Below are 23884 nucleotides of genomic sequence, written 5' to 3'. Positions count from 1 at the left end.
TATTATACATATGGGAGTCTTGCATTAATAAATAATTAAGTAAATAGTATCAATTAATTATACTAATTTACAAGACTATATTAGAAATATCTTACCTTAAGAATAACTCTTTTAAATAAAAGTAAGTGTGATATGAATAGTGTTTGGCAAATATTAACCTGTGTTTCTTAGGATACTAGTTATCTATCTCTATCTCTGTATAAGAAAGAGTTTTATTTGTTATTTTGAACTCTGATGTTAGAAGGTAAAAGAAAACAGGAATTTATTAATGTTTTTGAAGGTAAAAGAAATTAAAAAAATTCATTATTGTTATTATTTAAAATTTATTAAAATTATAAAATTTAGAGAAAAATATTAAAAATGTTGTGAGAATGATTTTCAAGTTGAAGAAATAAACCACTCACACCCACTTTTCAACCAATCCTACTTAACACCTATTTGTCGGATTCATGTATAAAGCTTTAATTAATTTTTATTCCATACAAACATTCACGAATATATTATATCATTTCAGTTTAATTTAAAATTAAAAAATATACTTTTTAAAATAATAATGATTTGATATAAAAAAATTATGTAGGTATATATTTTTATTTTTATTTTATAAAATTTTTCATGTTAACTATCACTATGCAACACGATATCTCAGTTAGATGATCATTTAGATACTAATTTAATTTTTTTTTATCAATAATAAAAACTAATTTAGAAATTAATATTTTTTTTTTAATTTTTAAAATAATTTTTAATTTAGTTATTATAATAATTAATTATTTTTATTTTTTAAATTGATTTTTTATTTAATAATTTTATTTATAGCCAAAATAGAGATAAAAATAAAGATTTTGTTATGCAAAAGAGGCATTATTAGAGGACATCCACTCTTGCTGCAACTGCGATTGCCTTTAGTGTGAGCCATGTTTCATTGTTCATAGAGCTTCCTGCAAATCAAAATCATTCTTTTTGTCTTTTATATACGTACCTGTTTTAATATATACAAAGGTAAAGTCGACGACGTAAATTAGACTTTTAGGTTAATTTTTAAAAAATATATTAAGTGTGATGCACTTGTTAAGAATCTCTCGTTTATATGAAAAAAGTTAATACCTAGGAATAGCATGTGAAAATATTTGTAAAATGTTCGTCGTTTAGTGTGAATAAAGAAAATATTCATTTTCTTAATTCTGATTAGCCGTCTCACACTATCTCTCTTGTCCTCACCTAACGGATTAACAATTCTCTTTAACCTTTCTTACATGTATTATATTTCGGATATTATGATAAAAATATTTTATATTATATATTTAACCTCAAATTTGAAAGATAGAATTATTAGGTTCAATCATTATATACTGTCCGTTTTAAAAATAGATACTAAAACGAACATATCAAAAGTAAACAAATCGAGAAGTCGAGATATCTAAAAAAGATAAAGACAAGTGTAAACGTTAGTGAAAATATTACATGAAATGACATATAAGTGTCGGTATTAGTAAGGAACGGGACACACATGAAATAAAAATGAAAATTAAGTACAAAAAATAATTAATAAAAGATAAATAGAAGGATTAAAATGATGTAACATATCCAATAAACCCATTAACAAGTAGTATAAATAGATAGAATGTTTAGTTCAGTTTTTTAACTTTTTTAGGAGTTAATTAACATATATACTGACTTAATCTTTAGAGTGTTTCCATCCTAAATATCGAGAGACCGAAACGTAATTGTAAAACACAAGTGACCGAGAGAAGAGAGACGAACGGAAGAAAGAAGGAACAAAAAGGATGAAGTGAAGACAAATTCTGGAAACACTCTCTCTCACATAATTAGTACAAATATAAGTATTTCATCACAGTTTTGTCCTTAAAAAAGATCTTGATGAATTGAAATTTAACCTCAACTCTAAAAAGATTTGAAACTGGTAATAAGATAACATGGAAAAACCTCATTTATAAACTAATTTTATAATATAAACTTTAATATTATATATTAATAATGCCCATAACAGTTCTAGTTTAGTTCAGTATTTTGCATGAGTAAATTTATTGCATGTTAAAAAGAATCACGCTCTGTCATAAAAGACCTTGAGCAATTGTCGCATAATTCTGACAAAGAGAAAAACAGAGAAACAGTATCCATTTTTTAATTTGTGGCGACTTATTGTTTGTCCTTACATTATTATCTTCCTCAATCCTCACAGATCATGTGATCATAATATGCCAAGTCAAATCAACGCAGGTTGCCGTCCACTACATGGAAGAACACAGCAACTGCTACCATTAACAAGGACAAAAATTAATAATTATCTTCTCAGCAATTTGATTATAATAACAAGGCCAAATTACAAGTTAAACCAGCAAACAAAAACTACTGCAACACTTTCTTTCTACAGTTAGGAATAATCAAACTGCTAATTTTTTTTTTATGAATAATAACAAATAAATAAATGTGAATTATTTCAGGGATGAATCAACCCTTATACAAGAAATACAGTAACCAACATCTACTAAAAATCGTCAAACCTACAATCAAACCATTACCCATACTAACTACCTAAAATACTTCAAACAACCAATCACATACATTCTAAAGGTTCCAAACACTAACTGAAAAAGGGAACCAAAGCAGAGTTAGATTTTACAGAGATCCAAAACCAAACATTTGCTTGCATTAGAGAACACACTTCAGACGTGTTAGCCACAGTCCTATTGAAAATAATACCATGATTCCAGATTTCTCCCAGAACCCCAACCCAAATTGTACTCCACGTCATTAATCGAATCAGAATACGTGTTCATCCTGAATTCAACAAAAGTTTAACATAGGATCATTCTGAGACAAGAAACTCTTAATCTCATACTTAAACTATCTATGAATTATGTATATGTATGATAGGGATGGGTAATGCATCCTCCATTAAACCCACGTGGAAGATGGTGACAAGTGTGGGAATGATGTGAAAGAAAAGGCACGATATTGAGAATGGACCTTGCTTTTAATCTTCCTTCATTAGGAAGCCATGCTTTTAATTAATTATGTGTAATTAAAGCAGAAAAAATGGTACTAATGAGAATGAATGATGATGCATATATAAATGTTATCACGCCACCAACTTCTTTGATCCTTCTTGCTCCATCACAGTCCTAGAAACATATATGCTTAAATTTGAATTTGATTTGCAGAAAATTGCATGAAATTTGATGATGAATGGTTGTTGAGTGTGGATAGTAGTACATTCCCCACCTAATAAGATTAGTTGGATGATGAGAGATGAAGAATTGTGACGTTTTACGGAACGAGTGTGGAGAGTGGAGACAGGTAGTTTCAGGTTCATCTGCCACTGATTAAGCACATGGAGTGTTATCAATTATTCGTCACACTTCAAAGATTAACCCCTACTAATCAATTGCATGGGTAAAGTCAACCAATTTTATATATTCATTCCTCTCTCTGTGTAAGACACGGCACGTATCTCTTGGAATTTTATTCTAAATTTCCCTATAAATACTAATTTACCACTATCTAATCTACACCTAAACCTATGTCAATCAACCTTCCACCACCTCATTTTAAGCAACCACCACCATCTATGGGTCATAATCAATTTTTGGTTCATATTCCAAAGTCCACTTATTTCTTCAAACAATTCTAATTTTTTTTTCTTATAGAGTGATTTTTTAACTTTAAAGTAAATAGAGATTAGTGAATCAAATTATTTTATTTTATTTTTATGATTATAAACATTAAACACGACTCATCAATGACATAATTTATTCTAAATTGTATAAATAAGCACAATAAATAAGACACTAAAAGCAGTTAAATACTAAATATTTACTTGAATGTCTGTTGATATATTCAATGAAAGCCAAAACATAGACACAATAATAAAGAAAGAAAAGAAAGTACGATCGAATGATCAAAAGAATCAATTGTCCAACCGGTTATAGAAGGTAGTATCTAGAACCGGTAACCGGAGCTAATATCTAGACCCTTTACCAAATCTAAAAAAAAAACATTAGATATTGGATGTATTAGCAAGTGGAAATATTAACTTAGCACACTTAAAAACATTAGACTGTTTTAATCTTAATTTAATAAAAATATAAATGAACGTTTGAAGTGACTTTGCTTCTTCTCTTCCATACCCTTTGTCCCATGTAATAAACACAATTCAAGGAATTTCAAGAAGTAAAAAAAACTGCAAAGAATCACAATTGGGTGTTTACTTGTTAAAAATTAAAGTTAATATTGTTTATGCACAAGTCATGTAAAACTAAAATATAAAACAAAAAACATTAAAATGTAAATTATTTGTGAGACCTAATTTTCTATTTAATAGATTATTTTAAAACAAAATAAAGATTGAAATTCTTAGTTGAGTTGAGTATATAAATTAAATTTTAATTATTTAATTAATTCTGTATAATTTTTTATTCTCATTATTTTCTTGTTTAAAGAGTGTTAGTGTGTCTTTGCATCAATTTATACTCATAAGATATTTAAATATTTTTATAAGTTTTCTCCCTCTTAATTAGTTATGAAGTTTCCTCTTTCTTGTTTGTTTATGTAGAGTTTTGTTAATTATAGTATGTGAGATCAATCAAATAGATAAATTCCTTCTAGACTATATTTACAATAAAGATATAGTTTATTTGCGAATCAGACATTATATGAGCAAGTTAGGATTTTTCTTCATTTTTATAAGTTTTTGAAGTAATTATTTAAAGAACTCACCAATAAGGTAAGGGAAGTTATTCTAAAAGCATTTTTGAAATAGTGGATTAGAATCTTTTAGATTAGTTGGTGATGAAACGTTTTGTAAGGTTAGATTTATTTGTATTATGATTCCATGGTATGTATAGATTTTAATCTTTGAATGGATAAATTTGACCTTTTGACAATCATATTCAGTTGATTTGGTATATAAATAATTTGATTTGGAGAATAAAACAATTTAAATTGAGTCTTAAAACTTGTTAAGAGAATTAAAATTGGTTATTAAATTTTGGTGTGTGCATTATTGATTTTGCATGTGAACTTTGGTGTGATATGTTCAATTTGAGTGACATTAGTTAATATTAGTTAATAGATGTTTATGTTATATGTGTTTTTTTTATATATTAGACTTATTGTATTGAGTAAATTGTTTGTTTTGGAGTGAAACTAGTTTTGAGAAAATTTTGCAGAACTAACAAAGTTGTATATTTCGTTCATCAAATTTTATTCAGGAGTGAATTTTGCTCTTATTAATCTTGATCCGGTTGGTAGATTCTCATGCCAGAAAATTAGAATATATTGAGTAAATCTACATTTAAAATTAATTAATAAATAATTAATGATGATATAAGTCATATAGATTTAGAGACCATTTATTATTAGAAGTTAATGAAATAATAATTTTGTGCAATGAATTCATCTTTTCCTATAGTTGTATACTTTAAGTGCTTGTAATATGTTAGGTGTGTTAGTCTTGTAGATCATACTTAATGTAAGTTTTTGATAAATGACTTTCATGTTTTTTTTTTGTCCATTTATAGTTAAGTCTATAGTAGATTTTCAGTGTGTAGAAATGGTATCTAAATTATATTTTGTTCAATTTATGATAAATATGATTGTATTGCATGTTGACTCTAATATTAAATAATTCACTTTTTATGTGACTGTTTGAAATATGCTATAATTGTATTTGATATATGAGTAGATAGAATATTGAATATATAAAAAGGAAAGAAGTTTATAAACATTCTTTTAAAATATATAGTTTTAATTTTCCAAATGGAGAAATATTAAAACATATTATAGATTGCATGTTATAATTACACTAGGTGTTACAATTTCAAAACAAAATAAAGAGAATATATTCTATTAGAATTTATAAGAAATTTAACAACCTGAGAAAATATTCTTTATAATTCCATTGATTTTATTTGTTTATAAATAATTACAAGCTTACATTATCTGGTGTTTGCAGTTTTTAAGAAAAGATTGTAACACGACAGTTCTTATAAATGTAAGAAATAGAAACAAAATCGAAAACAAGTGGCAAAACAATAGTATAGCTTAGAAAGAAAAGGAAAGTACTGTGTAGCTAGCAGTGAAAGAAGGAGAAAGCAACATAGTTATGCGACACGTAGTGGTAATAGGAAAAAGCTTAACCACGACCAATGATTCCTAACAGAAATTTGAGAGTGGGAAACCGAGGTTTTCTCCGACACCTTATATACACATCATGAACCTCAGTGTCACTGATGGAATTGTGGAAACAGTTTCTGGGCCACTGTTGCATCTGATTCATTTCTAGCTACTTTCCCCTCACACAATCTCAACATGTCAACGATCAAATTTGCTTTGATTACCTTGCTTTTCATCACTGTTTCACTGAGCTTTGCGTCCGGTGTCAAGGGAGACAAGAAGAAGAATGATTCTAGCGCAGATGATGGAGGCCAGAAGAGGGAAGTCACCTACGATGGCAGGTCACTCATTATCAATGGAAAACGGGAGCTTCTCTTCTCCGGTTCCGTCCATTACCCTAGAAGTCCCCCTGAGGTACTTTCTTCATCAAGTAACATGCTATTGCATGCATGCTATGTCATCTCACTGTATCTCAATGTAACATGCAGTTCAACTTTATAAATTTTGTTGTAATATGAAATATTCAACTCATTGCTACGTGTGAACGTGAGGATTCCAAACCATGCAATGATTTCCTGTGTAGATAAGCTAATTAATGGTTTTGTTTGTTGGGTGGGTGTGTACGTTTTCAGTCATGGCCAATGCTTATTGACAAAGCAAGACGTGGAGGCATAAACGTGATTCAAACTTACATCTTCTGGAACATTCATGAGACTGAGAAAGGCAAGGTAAAATCATTTCTGGAACTAGATCGAACTACTACTTGCACGAATCGTTAATGAATATTGTAGCTTCACTAACTGGTGGTTTGTTCTCTAATTTTGCAGTTCAAAATGGATCCGGAGTATGATTTCGTAAGGTTCATGCAGATCTGCCATGAGAAAGGAATGTATGTTACCCTCAGGCTTGGGCCTTTCATCCAAGCTGAATGGAATCACGGGTATGTTATTTCTGAAATGAGAGAGAATCCATATGAAATGTATGTTCTGAACTACAAATAAATAATACCTCTTTGTCTCTCTTATTTGGTTCAATGTTGATGCATCAGAGGACTTCCGTATTGGCTAAGAGAGGTCCCTGAGATCATATTCCGCTCTAACAATGAACCCTTTAAGGTATGAATGAAGCTTACCTGAGGTTGATCTAGTTCCTGGAAATACGATGGAAGATTATTAAAATGATTTGTAATTTGCAGATGCACATGAAAGAGTATACATCAAATGTTATAAAAGTATTGCAAGACGCGAAGCTCTTTGCTCCCCAAGGAGGCCCCATCATCTTGGCACAGGTTCTGATCATCGACATAACAAGTCTCGTAACGCTACTTAGTTTCTGCAGGGTGCACAATATATAGTACAAACAAAGTTGTGTTCACAACATTTTATTTATACAGATCGAGAATGAGTACAACCATATCCAACGTGCTTTTAGAGAGGAAGGAACTAATTACGTCCAATGGGCCGCAAAAATGGCAGTGGCAATGGATGTTGGAGTTCCATGGATCATGTGCAAGCAAACGGATGCTCCTGATCCAGTGGTAAGCTCATAACATAACTGTCCTTCCACTGAGGAGAGAAGTGACGAATAATAATGCACGCGTCTTATCTCTGACCTCACCGATTCTACTTCAATTTCCAGATTAATGCATGCAATGGAAGGCACTGTGGTGATACCTTTTCAGGCCCCAACAAACCTCACAAGCCTTACCTGTGGACTGAAAACTGGACTGCTCAGTAAGTATATTCATTTATAATGTTTAATCAACATCAATTAACTCAATAGTATATTCAAACAGTGTTCTAGTTTTGGCTTACATTACCCCATTTGCAAGTACAGGTATAGGGTGTTTGGAGATCCACCATCCCAAAGATCAGCAGAAGACATTGCCTTTTCTGTTGCCCGCTTCTTCTCTAAGAATGGGTCTTTGGTGAACTACTATATGGTAAGAAATAACTTCATCTTGTTTTATGAAATGAAGTTATGGACACAGTTTCTCTTCTCACTCAAGTCAATCTGAAACTTGTGTGTAGTACCATGGTGGAACAAATTTTGGTAGAACAAGCTCTGCCTTCAGTACAACCCGATATTACGATGAAGCTCCTCTTGATGAGTTCGGTTTGCAGAGAAATCCAAAATGGTCTCACCTGAGGGACGTGCACAAGGCATTGAACCTATGCAGGAAGGCCCTGTTCGGGGGTCAATCAGTAATCACAAAACTAACCCATCATCATGAGGTCAGCATCATCTCATCATCCTTCTCGTGATTCACATTCCCATAACACAGTTTAAGCCATAATGCTGCAAGTTTAAAATACGCAGATTATAGTTTACGAGAAGCCAGGTAGTGACTTATGTGCTGCTTTCATCACCAACAACCACACCAAAACACCAATCGACATAAAATTCAGAGGTTCCACTTATCATCTGCCACCACGTTCCATTAGTATCCTCCCTGACTGCAAGACTGTGGTCTTCAACACCCAACATGTAGCTTCTTTTGCCCTTGCTTTTTACAAGGCTTTGAAGTTTTTGTTTTGCTCCTTGATTAGTCCATGTATCTTAATTTACATTGCCTCCTCAATCAGGTTGCTTCAGAACATAATTCAAGGAACTTCAGGAAGACAAAAAATTCAAACAATCTCAAGTGGGAGGTGTTTACTGAGGCCATTCCAAACGCCAAGGATATACCAGTTGTTTTAAATGTTCCCACGGAGCTTTATAGCTTGCTTAGAGACGTCACCGACTATGCATGGTACACCACCAGGTGAGTGAGTTCCTGCAACAACTGAGGATATGGTTCTTTCTATATTTTTGCCTTATTATGCATAATATTTCATCAATCTCAACATATTTAATGAAGCGTGGAATTGGGTCCTGGAGACTTGCCAAGGAAGGATGAGATATCCCCTGTTCTTCGTATCATGAGTCTAGGCCATGCACTACATGCCTTTATAAATGGAGAATATATTGGTAAGAATGCAGAAATTTGACTAATGATCATTTGCCTTATAAGAGGAAGTGGATCAAGTCCAATATATTTGGATTTATTCTCTAAGACAAACTCATGAGGGGTGTTAATGAATGAATTGTCTTGATGGTTTTAAGGAACAAATCATGGTACCCATGAAGAAAAAGGTTTTGAATTCCAGAAACCTGTAACCTTTAAGGTTGGAGTTAACTACATATCTATATTGGCTTGCACTGTTGGACTACCTGTAAGAGGCTCAACTTTTCCCTTCTCCCCCATTTTCACCACTTTGTTTGTTTCAAGGAGGATAATAATATCATTGTATTCTTGTATTGTATCCCCTTTGATATACAGGACAGTGGAGCATACATGGAGCACAGGTATGCTGGACCCAAGTCTATACTCATCCTTGGTCTTAACTCCGGAAAAATTGATCTCACTTCTAATGGTTGGGGTGCTAAGGTATTAATTAATTAACCAATCTGTTTAAATCACAGTTGAACAGGTGAGATAGTACAACTGAATTGGTGCCGTTTTGCAGGCTGGTATCCGAGGTGAGGAACTTGCCATTTTCACTGAGCAGGGATCAAAGAAAGTAGAATGGAAAGAAGTCAAGGGAACTGGAAGTGTTCTCTCGTGGTACAAGGTAATGGTTACTGGATTAAAATTTTGGCAAGTTTTTTGTTAGGGGACTCAATAAAATCAAACATGTTTTGCAGACAAATTTTGCAACGCCAGATGGAAGAGATCCTGTTGCCATAAGGATGACTGGTATGGGGAAGGGAATGATATGGATCAATGGTAAAAGCATTGGTCGTCATTGGATGAGCTTCCTCTCTCCCCTCGGAACTCCTACTCAGTTAGAGTAAGTAAATCACTGATAAACAAATATCTGGCCAAGAAATCCAAAGGAGAAGAAAACGAACCATCTCAAATTTGCTACTTGTGTTGTATCAGGTACCACATCCCACGAATTTACCTCAATCCAAAAGACAACTTGCTTGTTATATTTGAGGAAGAGAGAGCAAACCCAGAAAAGATTGAGATCGAAACTGTTGACAGAGATACAGTATGCAGTTTCATCACAGAGAATCAGCCCCCCAACATCAATTCATGGGCATGTAAGGCTGGGAAGTTCCTCTCTGTTGTGGACAAACTAGCGCCAGCAGCAACAATCACATGTCCAACCTACAAAACCATTAAGGCTGTGGAGTTTGCAAGCTTTGGTGATCCTACGGGTATCTGTGGAGCCTTTGTTATGGGAAAATGTGATGCACCTGCCACAAAGCAGATTGTTGAACAGGCAAACAAACCTCTCATTTCTTTCTCTGCAAAATAGACAAATTACCAACTAACTCTTTTTTTTATCTTATCCAAGCTCAACCTTTTGTTTTCTGTTTGTGACTTTGTGCAGCATTGCCTGGGAAAACAGTCATGCACGATTCCAGTTGATGCAGCAACCTTCATCAAGGGCAAAGATGCTTGCCCAGATGTGATCAAGTCACTTGCAGTCCAAGCCAAGTGTGACTACTAGAAACCTGCCACTAGGAGAAGTAGAGCTGAGTTTGCGTTAGTTATTTCATTGCTGAAGTCTACTCCATAAACTCAGATTTCAGTTTGTTTTGTTTTGTAGAAACAGTGTCTTTACTTAACAAACACCATTTTTGTTTGTTCTCAATTACATTAAGAATGTAGAAAAACATTTAAATACAAGTTCGATAAGATTAAGTTTTATCCGATATTCTTACATTTTCACTTTCTGAAGTATTCTTAAATGTTCATGCAGTACAAATATTTTATCATATAAGATGTCCAAAATGCTGCTTAGTCCCAAAGAACTAATTTCTTATATACAGTAATAATAAGGTTTAGACTTATCAACTATCATTACATTACTGAGTTGATTAAAGCAACTAAAAGGAAGTAATTTTATTCCATTTAAGAATTGGAAATTGGCAAGTTAAGACGAAATGCGGTTTATTTTATTGATTTACGCTATATCACAAAAAAAATTGAACCAGAAGATGTGAAGTGCTGTGTGACCCATTTTAAACTAAACTCCTAAAAGTTAATTAAAAAAACTAAAGATTTTTTTTAAATTCAAACCCATTAAAATTTCACTGGGTGTAAGACTATGTTAAAGTTTGTTAGCAAGAATTTTTAATCTACAATTGTTTTTCTTTTTCCTGTTAGTATACGGTTGTCCAAATGTTTGTTTGTATGTTAGTGCATAGTTGCTTAACTACTTGCTTCTATGTTAATGTACACCTAGATTAAAACTTAGTATATACTTGTAAAGTTCATATAGTTTTAAGCCAACACATAGGTGCTAGACGGGTACCACATAGTTGCTGAATGGTGGAAATATTTTAAATACTTGTAATGTTCATTTTATTGTGTTGTTTAATAACTAATAAAAATTTATTTCGTTTAGTTTCTCTAAGATGGTATCTAGAGTTTATTTTTAACTATTCAATTTCTTCATCATTCAAATGTGATTGTCCATTGCGCTTATTATTTTTCTCTTGTTCTTTGTTCTCGTGATTCAGTGATAGTTCTTGCTGTTTTGAAATTGCGTTTTGTTTGGTTTCGTCAATTTAATGTGTGATTTGTGATCAAGAAACATTATTTGATTGCGATTTTTCTATAAATTGAAATTGGGCTTTTTAATTTTGATGTTCGTGTCGCGTTTAGAAATTGTGGTTTCATTTTATTTAGGTGTTCTCTAATAATAATGTATCTGTTACTGTGGCTTCCACTTCGCAATCCTTCCCTACCTCAATTGCTGAGAAACTTAATGATACAAATTATCTCTATTGAAGACAATATATTGAACTAGTATTAAGTCACACAAGTTACCAGAGTTTGTTATAAATCCAACTTTTCCTTCTCGTTTTCTTAGTGAAAATGATCAAACACTTACAATATCAAGACAATATAAATCATGAATATGAAACTTGAGAAATTTAGGATCAAATGTACTCGGTTGAACTTACTCTTGTAAAGTTTAGAAGAAAATTAATGAATAGTTTATATTTCAAACTAAGTTTTCAACACGAAAAATGCACTTTAATATGCATGCTGTAAAACTAGATTCAAATCAATGGAAAATTATCTCCTCAAAATTAAAACATGTGCGTCATCATGAGGAGCATGTTCATATTATTCTTGAAGTAATTTTGTTTGATTTATATCAACACACCATCAAAGTTAAATTCTCTACAATATTATACATATATCACTCCAGGAATTATTTATTTTTAATGAACTGTTTTTGCGGAAACTGAAAAGTAAAATAATTGAAAAACAAGTAAATTAATTCAACCATAATTTAAATTCAATAGAATATATATATTTGCTGTTGATGTTGCTATATTGCAATGTGCTGAATTTAGGAAATAAAAAAAGGCTCAGAAAGTTATAGGCTCTTTTGACCTCATGAAAATATGATAATAATGATTGAGTTAATGGTTTCAAAGATTTATCATCATCTGACAAATTGATCTATCAGCCGGTCCAATCCGAGTTTAAAAATTATGAACCTTCCGTAGTGTTTTGAGTTTAAAAATTAAGTTGAAATTTCAGATGTAGTACAAACTGTCTCCCAGATTCTTTGCAAAATGATCGCTTTGTGTTGAAAGTGCTTTGAAATTCACACTATGAATAATAACGTGGCTACAGGGCTTGTACCAGATATTTATTGTAAGAAAACATTTTTTTGGGACGATCATGTCAAACAAGCTTAGAATCATATTGGTATTTTAGCAGTAAGATGATCTGAACAAGAGATATAACGGGAAACGATAAAATCATAAAGCATAGTATTTGATATTTCTATTCCTTTTACCATCTTCCATACATGTATATAACTAACTGCCAATAATTTGACTTGAAAACAGAACGATGAAAAATTTAGGAGGGTAGTTACTCAACATTCCTACTCTATTTACATGTTGTAACAGCTAAAATGAGCTCCGCAAATTCCTTTACACCTTGAAAATCAGGCAATCCAATTCAACTGCCAGTAATCAAGGAATTCAGACGAATTAGATAATCAACAAATGACAACGAACAAAACGACAAGAGGCTCTTGGTTAAATTGATTAAAATAATCGACAAATTCTGCAGATGCTGCAGTTAAGATTATGATTGATCTGGTAATATATAAAGAATCAACCGTAAGGTTTCACAATGGTAAACTCACCCAAACCATGCCCACCTTTGACGAACGTGACCCAACTGAAGCCATTATTTGAGAAGCAAGGAAGAAAGTACACGCAACCAAAAAATAATTAAGCCTCGAGATTAAACCCTGATTCATCATATTAACATGCAGGGTTGGGTAGGTTAGTTCCGGAAGGTCACGATAGATCAAAGGATCCCTGGCCTTCACTGATTGCATAGAGTAGCTTCTTGTACATAATTTCCTGTTTTAAAATGGAAATCAAAGATTAGCACCGAGAGATGCTTTGACATGCATGATCATAAAATCAACAATGATTTGCAGTGTTTCTACCTTGCTAGAATAAGGAGGAAGTTTCAGGTAATTTGCACACGTCATCACACTAGGCAAGTCATCATCCGCTGATTCTGAAGGCCCGTTCCCATTAGATGAAGCATTAGCTGCACTTGACGAAAGCTGCACCAAGACATGTAAATGTAATCACTTGTTAGCATTGTATTTTGTGTATCCCTGCTTCGAGATGTAAAGAGGAAAAATAAAGCAATGTATTCATTTCTTTAATTTCACTGTACACAGTAAATCTTCTGCTTATCATGTTACAACTATTCTGTATGAGAAAATTCAGATTTCCCGACACATCATGTTACTTCAGAAAGATCTGCAGTAACACTGGTAATGACCAGATTTCAAATAGCACAAACGGAGGATCATCCCCACCTCACATAATAAAGACACTTGTAACATTCAAGATTTCAAGTAAAAAATAACATGAAGGCATAATTAATGAACTAGCAGACAGGTTGCAAGTTATCAAAATTTATTTTTCTAATACCTTTCTCACAATTGTTAGTTTTGGATTTAGAACTGCCAGTCCACCAGGTGGCAATCTAGGTGCACCAGTAACAAATTGACAGAAACCTCTCTGCTGTTCTGGCGTGAATTCTCCCATGATTTCTAGTAACTGAAAATAGCATCATACAGAATGAGCTCCAAATATAAAAGCCTAAATTTTTTTCAATCACAATTGCCCTTCTATAGGAACAAGAATCATACATTAACTATGGCTGGGCTCTTGGCAGTATAACCATGGTCAAATTTTATATGATCAGCAAGTGTTTCAGTCTGCAGAAAAGAAACAATTTTTTTACTATAATGATCATTGTAACAGTTCAAATATTGTTGTAAGAAGCAGCAATACATTTGAGTAAAAAGAAATACCTTCCACAATTCTCTACGGCCGCAAAGCAGGTAGTCCAGTTCTTGGGGAGTAAAAATTTGCAAAGATGAGATTTCAAAAACCTGAAAATGTTTAGTTTTTCAACTTCAGTATATGAATATAATATCCAACCAGTTTTTTCATGTTCCAACTATTGTTCAGCCGATCTCTCAAACACAAGAGGAGCAAGCAGCTAATTTCAGTTGTCAAAATTTGAAATTGAATAACTTAGATATACGGTTATTTATTTTCAATCTTCCTTTCTTGATATGAAAAGGTAATGGGGGCATGATAAGTACCCAAACACTTGGGGAACCCACCCTCAAAAGCTAACTATTAAGGAGTGAGAACCAAATACTCCACTGAACATCTCAGTTTACTTCACTGTGGGACTTGGGCACCCCATAGTATCCAAGTTACTATCGCTCTTTACAGGAGTCAATGTCTCGAAGCTTTTACTATACTTCTCTCGGTGACACACTACCTAAATCTCTTGTTGGTCAGAACCCCACTGATCAAAACCCTTCACAGGAAGCCCTTTCTGAGACCCCAACAATTAGCACTGATACCAATTGATAGGTACCCAAGCACTTGGGGAACCCACCCTCAAAAGGCTAGCTATTAAGAGGGCGAACCAAACACTATACTCCACCGAGCATCCCATACTACTGAATGTAAGACTTGGGCACCCCATAATACCCAAGCTCCGGTCAGGACACAACACAAGGAAGATAGCAAACTTAAGTAAAAGGCTAGGACAAACAAAAGTAGTAATTTTCACTAGAAAAAAATACCTCAGAATCTAAACATCAAAATCTAAAAGCTGAAAAGATTAATGTCCAATACCAAATTAAAAACCAGTCAACTTAACTTTTCAATAAAATTGTTTGGGAGAAACAAGATAAGGAAAAAGAATGGACCATGTATAATAAAAGACAGACAACGATGAAATTGAAAAAGTTCCTATTCACATTCATAACAAATACATTAAATACTAGATAAGAACTCACACAGCATCCTTAAACAAGGTACATGGTCAAATTTAAAAGAAATAACTGAAATCAGCAATTATACCTGATTGAACCCTGCTCTAAATGCTTCCATCTGACGCATGACTCCAGCCTTAACAGTTGCCTCGACCACCATGGATATGTACTCCTCTAGATTATTGATGTCAACCTGAAAGTTAGACAGTGAGTTGAAAGAAATTTTCATAACAGAGAATCAGAACCAAACAAAAAAAAAGGAAAAAGAAGCAGACTGAATACATACAATTTCATCTCCAGGTTTCAAGATGTACTCTGGATAACCAGGAAGTGTAAAGTCCAAGCAGAGATCTTCAATTGGAGCCCCACGAAAATGTAAATTACCAATTGTATCAGTATAGCAACCACCAAAAGATTCGATATAACGTTTCCGGGAAACAAGGGCATTTAACTCTTGCAAAGTTTTCCCAAGCTCCGCATCAATGAAAAGAATGTCATGCAAATCAAGCTCCTGCAATATATGAAAGGGTAAATATATATAAACTACAAATCATCCTAAAGATCAAGTATAAACATGAAATCAGTGAACTGACAAGACATCAACATTCCACAACTTACTTGACCGAGAACAAGCTTATAAAATGCCGCTGATAGTGGTAAATCCAATAGGCGTCCATCTTGGAGGGCTTTAGCCATTACACGACCTAATAGCCGGAAATATTCAATAACTTTAGAAAATTGGGTACCCTCTGATGCATCAGCATTTGCAGGCCAAGGTCGAGGAAAAAGTCCAAGAGGAGAGTGAACAAGTTCTCCATCTCCAGCAAAAGAGCCTTCGCTACTTTTCATTTTCCTTTCATTTCCATCAATTTCCATTGGATATTTCTCTGAAAAACCTGATCTCCACATTCGAAGTGCAACTCTTTGTATGTCATGACTGAGAAGTGTGTAGAACTCCAAGGTGGGACCCAGACCAGTGCCAACTTCGCCAAAATATTCTACTTCAAGCACAGCCTTTTGACTAGAATACAACTCCATCACTTTGGCAGCAGAATCCAAAATGCGATTTCGAGATACACGAACCTTTTGACGCTGCAATCTCCCAACCCTGATCTCTCTTTCATTTGTTGATCCATGACCATCAGCACCCTGTTGCTGCTGAAGGCGATACAGTGCACGAGACAACCCAAATGCAGTTGAATAGAAGTACTGTCTCCGGGTCTCAAAAGGAAACAAGAAAGGGCATGCTTTAGATAGCTGGTAACACCATGAAGGAAGACTCCCACTGCATAAGGCAAGGGCATCTTGTATTTGCCTAGCTAATTTCGGAGTAAGTTTGCTGCTTATAAATTCCTCTGCAGGAACCCTAGCACCAACGGTAATACTTAGCTCATCTAAATCCAAAATTTTTCCCTCTGCAAAGTTATCAGTAACCACTTGGGCCCTCAAACGAGACGCAAGTTGGTTCAAACCCTCTAGCACCCTCAATAATGCCAATATATTGTACGTAGGATTAGATTTCTCCAATTCACAGGGCAATTCACCCTGCAAGATGCTATCTAATACAGATGTCTGATGTAGCTTGGCTTCAGATCCAGAATTTGATGCAGATTTGCCAGATTTTGACGCATTAGAGCTTGAACCTCCAGGGGTAGCTCTATCTGTTTGGTTCTCTGACTTCTGATAAGTTATAGTATAAATATCACCCCACAACCTGCTTCCATCACTGGATACATAGTCATTACTGCCAGCAAATCTCTCGTCATCATCTTCATCATGCACAAGCTGTCTTTGAATTGCCTGATATATAGTCAAATGCCTATTAAGCTGCTTCCCACCAGCAGTAAAGATCAACTTAGGAGGATCATTAGAACTACCAAACAATGGACGACCTAGTCTGTCTCTTCCACCCCTGATACCTCTGTTATTGACAGATCCAAGTCCAGCCATGGCAGCAGCAGCAAATGACATTGCGCCTCTTGAACTTGATGTATAGCCACTCCTAAAATCTGCAGAGTCTGATCCCCTCACTGTACCAGCTTTGCTGCTAGAACCTGAGGCAGCATTAGCCTGGCCATCACTTGTTGCAGGAGCAACAGTACTCTCCTCAGCCAAGTCTCCCAATTTCACATCATGTACTTTGTCAGGAGAGCATACCAACGGAAGAGAATCATCCCTCAGAACCTGCGATAAGAAAAAATAAAAAACACAAAATATGTAAAAGTTAAAAATATATACAACTGAATTCAATTCAAACATTGAATCTTGATAAATGTCATAGATATGATTTGATTATGTTAGAGATACGATATGGCTTGATTTGATAGGGAAATATCTTATCTAATATTTCCCATCATTAAATATTTATTTTGTTCCTTATAAATAAGAATATCTTGTGTGTACACAGCACACAATTTCAAGCAATCCTTAAAATAATAAATATATTGCCGATAGACAAAATTAAAAAATTGCAAATAAAAAGACTAGGATTGAGTTAGTAGTGAGTGGCTCAGACAGTTGGAACAAGGTCATGAACTCAACAATCTTCATTGCCACCATTATACCCACGGAAAAAATAAAAAACAAAAAGGTAGAAAGAGAGCAGCATTTCAGTTTGAAAATATTGCAAACAACGTAGAGGGACACCAGCGCTGGAAGTAAAAACAAAGATGCACACAGATTTTAACATATCAAAAAGTAATGTTGAACATGTAAGAAAAAAAAAAGGAATGATGTCAGAAAGCAAAAAATGACAGTAGCACAGTAACCACTCTACTTCAATCAGATAATCATAACTAAGGAAGGAAGAAAATTTTAGCCAAATAACAGTAGATAACATACATCTTCATGGTCATCATCTTCATCATCAGAAATCTCATCATCTTCAATCACCAATGCCTCATCAATCTCAACAGGAGATATATCCAAATCTTCATCCTGCAAGTTGAATTAGGTTCATGATTTAGACCAAAGCTTAGCATGCATGCAAACACTGTCATAGGAAAACAAAACAAGAAAATAAGACCTCCAAAAGTAGTCTAAAACATTTCCCAATAAAACAGGCATATAATAGAACTACACTTCGATATTGACAAGTTTAATGTCAGAATAAATAATCAAATATAAACTGTATAAAACATTTCATTTTTCACTTGAGAGGCACCAGGCAACAAATCCTGACATGCACTTTTACGAATAAAGGATGCGGATCAGCATATATATAGTACCCATGCAAAATCCATAGTCAGGTCATACATAGCCAGAAGGAACCGAAGAGGAAAAAACAGAACACCATCCAACAAAAACTTAATAATTGTAAATTATAGATTGACAGATGAAAAAAACTGAAGCATTGCAAACTCTAACCTAGGATTTCACAGTATATGATATAACACCAATTCATGGAGTAATAAATATAATGTGTAACACTGAAATCACACAAACATCAATACACATGCTGTCCCAGAGACAAGTCTCTAATACGGAATGCACTTGCTGTATCAGAAACAAAAGTCTCCTATATCACAAACAAAATCACCAATACACTTGCTGTCCCATAGACAGAAATCTCCAACAGAAAGTATTCTCTATCCACAAACTAAACATGACTTCACGTCGCCTAATTACACAACCTACCATCAGATGTATACTCCTAAATTCCTAATACATAACTACCAGCAGTTATTTTCTACGCATGGCTACCATCCTACAGTTTAATACATTATTGTTTTCTAAAAGAGTTATTTGAGTTCTGTTTCTAGAGAAGTTTCCATCATTATACCTCAGAAGTAGAGTCACCGTTTACAGGCTTTGCTTGAGCCTCTTTATCAAGAGCTGCTCTTCTGCGAGTAGCATTCCTTGTTTGAGGTCCTCTTGACTCCGCTTGCGCGGGCTTTAATACAGCTTTTCCCTTACCCTTAGAAGAGCTAGTGCTTTTATCTTGAAGTATTTCCTTTCTAGATGTGTCACCTATATTAACAGATGATCTGGATCTAGTAGAATGACGACGGGTGGTGGAAGGAGAGGATACACCACCTCCTGCAGGAGTTGTCCCTGATTCAGAATGACCAGCAGGTACAGTGAACTTCTGACCAGATTCACTTCGCTGGATACGAGACCAAAGAAATTCCTCAATGGCTGCTAAACTTGCTAACGGATCAACCAAAACAACATTTGATGAATAATCCCTAAGTGACTTTTCACCCTGAGCTCGACAAAGCCGCAACTTGAAGGGATGAGATAATGCACTTAGTCCAGAGGAGAGGCGTGCACTCCCACTTGATGACCTGGATGAATGACTCAGCACAACAGGGAAACGCTCCAAAGAGGACAAGGCATTTTGAAGCTTCTGGACCAAGACAGTCATAGGAGTCACAGTCCCAACCTCAGTTGAGGAAGGTAGAGCAACAGCTATAAATAACTTAAACCTTGTAAGTGCTTGTTGGCGAAGGTTTGGAAGGTGGGTTTCTAAAGATTTATCTTTAGAGAAGTACCCACAAGAAAAGTAATTCAACAAAGCTGCAACAACACCACTACCAATAAATTCAAAAGTAGATACACCATCACCTTTGCCAAGTTCCTTTAGCATGTCAGCTATGACCCCGATTAAATACTCTTCCAGAACAAATCCAGAAGATTTAGATTTCCCCTTTCCAATGGTCCCTTGTTCATCCGCACCAGCATTTAACTTCATGCAAAGATTTTTCAGATTCAAAAGATCATCAGTAATACCCACTTCCGAAGCCCCAGGATCCGAAGGAAAGTACTTATCTTTAAAAGCTTTTGCAGCTGTACTAACAGACAAACGAATACTGGAATTTACTGTTGGAATCTCCACAGAACTTGGAGGCGAACCAACATTTACTGAAACAGGAGCCTTCAAATCGTCCAAAGGATTTCCATCAGGATTGGAACTTCCACTGCGTCGCCGATAACGCCTAGAGCGAGATGATGCTCCAGATATAGAATCATTATCCTTCTCAGCAGAAGATGCCTGAGTAGAGATATTGGTTGAATTTCCCGGTAAAATAAGTTGGTCCACTGCATGCACAACACCTTCTCTAATGAACATCTTGGAGAATGTCCCAGGAAGCTTTTCCATAAGAATTTCAGCAATTTTCAAGGCAGGTACCAGCACATGTGGATCTTTCCATGCTAGGACCCCAGCTAAGAAACTATAAATCAAATAGAAAATGCATAAATACTTTGAACACATAAAATCAGTTAGAATATCAAGTAATATCAATCCCATTAAATTTCTACATACCTTGATATATTGGTCACACTCAATAAAGACTGGATCATCTCTGCTGTGCTGAAATACATCAATTTTCCAATGACAGAAAGACATTTGTGCCGAACAGGACCATTGACACTAGAACCATATATCTGTATTAAAGGCAAGCCAGTACCATCAATTAAACCAAAACACAAATAAGGAAGCAATGTAGCAATTTCTCATAACTAGTTTTCAATTTCACAAATCTATGAAGCAAAATTTAAGCAATTGATCAATGCAACAAATGTCAACCTGTATTAAAACTGGGAGAAGATCCATGGCAAATTGCCTAAGTAGTTCAGGCTGGTCATTTAATAATTTCTCACGGGCTGATATCTCAGGAACAGTTCCATTTGAATCTTCTTGTTTCCCAGAGCTACCAGCGGGAGACTTCCTTACAATGGGCCCTTTCAAAAACATGTTGGAGATGATAGGGAGAGAAATTGTTCCTTGTGGCAATGGGGGAAGGAGCTCATTTGCCAGGTTTACAATCTCAAATATCTATATATAGAACAAATAATTAGAAAACATTCATCTCTTAAAAAATATAACAGAACTGGAAATATCAAGGCTCTAAAAAATGGTGCATTAAGGTCAGGTGAATGTTTGATAAACGAACCATTACGAGATAAAACTACACGTGAATGACCAAAAGAAGAGTTCTGAAGTTAAACCATACCTGCTCCGGGGGCCTACTTAATGCAGGAGAAACAGAGGCATTAGAAGATACTCCAGAACCAGATAGAATATCTTTAAGAATACCACTAATTCCGAGTAGCAGTAAAGTTTTAGCTCCAAGAGGGGATCCACTCGCACAAGTTGAAAGAAGTCGGATTAAACCCTGCATATGCCCAAGTCAAGGAACAAAAACTGCAGGCAAAATGCATCAAAGACTTGAAGCAAAAATTACACTTACGGTATATGTTGGTGTGCTGAGAGAAGCTTGACCCCCTCCAGAACTGCTGTTAGAGATGAGGGAGGCAGCTTGTGTTACCAGTCCATGGTTGCACAATTCATCTAGTTTGTCAGGAGATGACGCAAACGCTTCAGCTATTCGAGTCAAACAAACAGAGGCGTGCTCTAGAACCTACAAAAATTTATAAAGCAAAACGTGAAGGTATATATAAATAATTTATACTAGAGAATATAATTATCAAAATTTCCCACCTCTCGAGGTAAACTTCCTTAAAAAGATAAATTTTATGGACGCAAAATAGAAAATACAGATTCCATTACGTGACAAGACCGACAACAAAACATGACCGTACCTTGGCATCGTGATAATGAAGAAGGTTTGTCAGAAGCGGAACAGCTTCCATCACAAAATCAGATGCATCTGAAGGAAGTTTCTTGCACATATTTGCAGCAGTGGACAATGCAACCCGCTGAAACAAAGAATAATGTCAACTTACACTTGCTCACTTAAGGCACCTGAGGCCAAATGAATTATGACAGTCCAAAGGGACAAAACTATAATCAACCACTGAATGTAGGTCCTTCACTGACAATTTACCTGAACTCCAGTAGAAAAGAAGTCCAAATAAGAAAGCACGGCCATAAGAGCACCTGCTCGTAGGCAGGCAGTGGGATGCTCCTGAGATATCTTCTTCAGAGCTTGAAGGGACTGTTCATGCCATCAAACACAGTAATCAAACTATAAGAATTTCATTTTCAAAATGCTATGTCGCCGATAAAAAAATGAAAATTTATTCTCAAACTGAAAATATGACCCAGGGAGATTGTAATGTAAAATTTTAAAAACAATTAGGCAGCACCAGAGTTCAACATCGAAGCATATAATATTTGTTTTACAAGTTTTGAAGTCCCACAACAGTCATGAACTAAGGAACAACCTGCTCAGCCAAGTCCATGTATTCTATGGTGAGCAACCTCGCGCAGAAGATTGAAACTGCACCATAATGAACAACCGCAGCACAAGATGAAGGTAGCACGTCGCAGAGATGGGTTAATGCTCTTGCAGCAAGAAGCATGATGTCGGGATTGTTCTCGTGATTCAACAAACCCACAAGCACAGGAACAAACGAATCAACTGAGAATGTACTAAGCGACTCTTCGGTCCCAATTGAAAGCATTTCACAGAGTTGCGTCAACGCTTCAACCTGCCGCCCTTCTTCGCCGTCCGCTCGCAATCCAAAAAGGATCTTTTTCAGCCTCCCGTTCTGGTGAGAGGAAGATGCAGAACCCATGGCAGAGGATGGGAGAAGATCATCCAACCCAGCACCAAGCTTCCGAAGAAGCCCCTGAAGTGCACTACTCGCAGAGGTCAGATTTTGATGCAAAATCCCCACACCACCTTCACTGTCATTATCGTCATCTTCCGCACCACCATCCATGTTCAATGACAGCCCTCTGTCAGCATCTCTGTCCCTAATCCTAACATCGTGTTCTTTCTCCTTACCCTTGTCGGAGTTGTCCTTGCTGCGGCGATCACGTCGAGAACCTGATGATTCATTGGCAGAGTCCATGGGAGGAGGATTCTTCGGAGGTAAGGGTTGTTCCTTAGTTCTGGATCCACGGGAGCGAGTGTTGACAGAAGAAAGAGATGCGGTGGCGGTGGCGGCGGCAGAAGCAGAGGAAGAAGAAGAGAGACGCGCGCGCTTGCTTGAACGGGTTGTGGGACCAGAGGAAGGGGATGAAGGGGCAGCTGAGGAAGCCTCCGCCCGCTTCCGGCTCCGTGTTTCCATACAAAATCCACCCAACCCGCAGTCTATCAACTCGCTCGCCTCCGAGCGTCAATCACGCTTTCATCCGCCCTATAATCCCTACCATGGATCGAATCTTTGTTGGCGGAACGAATCTGCTCCACAATTTGAAACCCTAGAAATTGCCGATGAGGGAATTGCACAGTTTCCGAACAAGGCCTTGAGTGAGATTTCGGAGGAGTGTAATCAACGGAGACAGATTCTGAGGTAATAACGAAATAGGGTTGTTGCCGGAAAACCCTAAGCCAGGGAAAAATGGGTAAGAGAAGAACAAAGAAAGAAAAGGAAGAATAAAGGGACAGAACAGAATCAGGCTTTTATATGTAACTTTCTTTGCCTTTTCTTTATATTAAAATAAATAAATAAATTATTTGATGGTGGTCACTTTCGTT

At 35.4% G+C, this 23884-nt stretch overlaps 2 protein-coding genes across 4 annotated transcripts; one reads left to right on the top strand and one right to left on the bottom strand.

Annotated features, from left to right (window-relative positions):
- The first annotated feature begins 6259 nt into the window (after positions 1-6259).
- Positions 6260-10840, top strand: LOC137822398 (beta-galactosidase 13). Its single transcript, XM_068627288.1, has 18 exons — positions 6260-6552; positions 6771-6866; positions 6966-7078; positions 7187-7253; positions 7334-7426; positions 7532-7675; positions 7777-7871; positions 7975-8080; positions 8169-8372; positions 8458-8625; positions 8724-8902; positions 8999-9108; positions 9244-9353; positions 9461-9568; positions 9648-9752; positions 9826-9971; positions 10064-10409; positions 10521-10840. Exons 1-18 carry the CDS (start codon positions 6334-6336, stop codon positions 10638-10640), a joined length of 2529 nt encoding a protein of 842 aa, XP_068483389.1. The 5' UTR covers positions 6260-6333; the 3' UTR covers positions 10641-10840.
- Positions 10841-12897: 2057 nt separating this feature from the next.
- Positions 12898-23784, bottom strand: KAK (HECT ubiquitin protein ligase family protein KAK). Of its 3 annotated transcripts, none has more exons than XR_016517421.1 (18): positions 22623-23784; positions 22283-22393; positions 22038-22154; positions 21686-21856; positions 21449-21610; positions 21022-21270; positions 20758-20879; positions 19273-20665; positions 18333-18428; positions 16110-17675; positions 15778-16002; positions 15580-15684; positions 14508-14588; positions 14343-14411; positions 14122-14250; positions 13623-13745; positions 13311-13533; positions 12898-13124 (listed from the first exon to the last, which is right to left on the bottom strand). XR_016517421.1 is itself a non-coding variant. In XM_090297396.1 (17 exons), exons 1-17 carry the CDS (start codon positions 23472-23474, stop codon positions 13468-13470), a joined length of 5637 nt encoding a protein of 1878 aa, XP_090153522.1. In that variant the 5' UTR covers positions 23475-23784; the 3' UTR covers positions 13181-13467. The 3 variants fall into 3 exon arrangements, 1 of the variants encoding a protein (XP_090153522.1); XR_016517423.1 differs by having other exon boundaries at positions 13326-13533; XM_090297396.1 differs by lacking the exon at positions 12898-13124 and having other exon boundaries at positions 13181-13533.
- Between the last annotated feature and the right edge of the window lie 100 nt (positions 23785-23884).

This window comes from Phaseolus vulgaris, chromosome 11 (assembly GCF_051622355.1).
Source record: "Phaseolus vulgaris cultivar YP4 chromosome 11, ASM5162235v1, whole genome shotgun sequence".
Lineage (NCBI taxonomy): Eukaryota > Viridiplantae > Streptophyta > Magnoliopsida > Fabales > Fabaceae > Phaseolus > Phaseolus vulgaris.
Note: the sequence above shows the minus strand (reverse complement) of the source record. Positions and strands in the feature narration are given on the sequence as shown.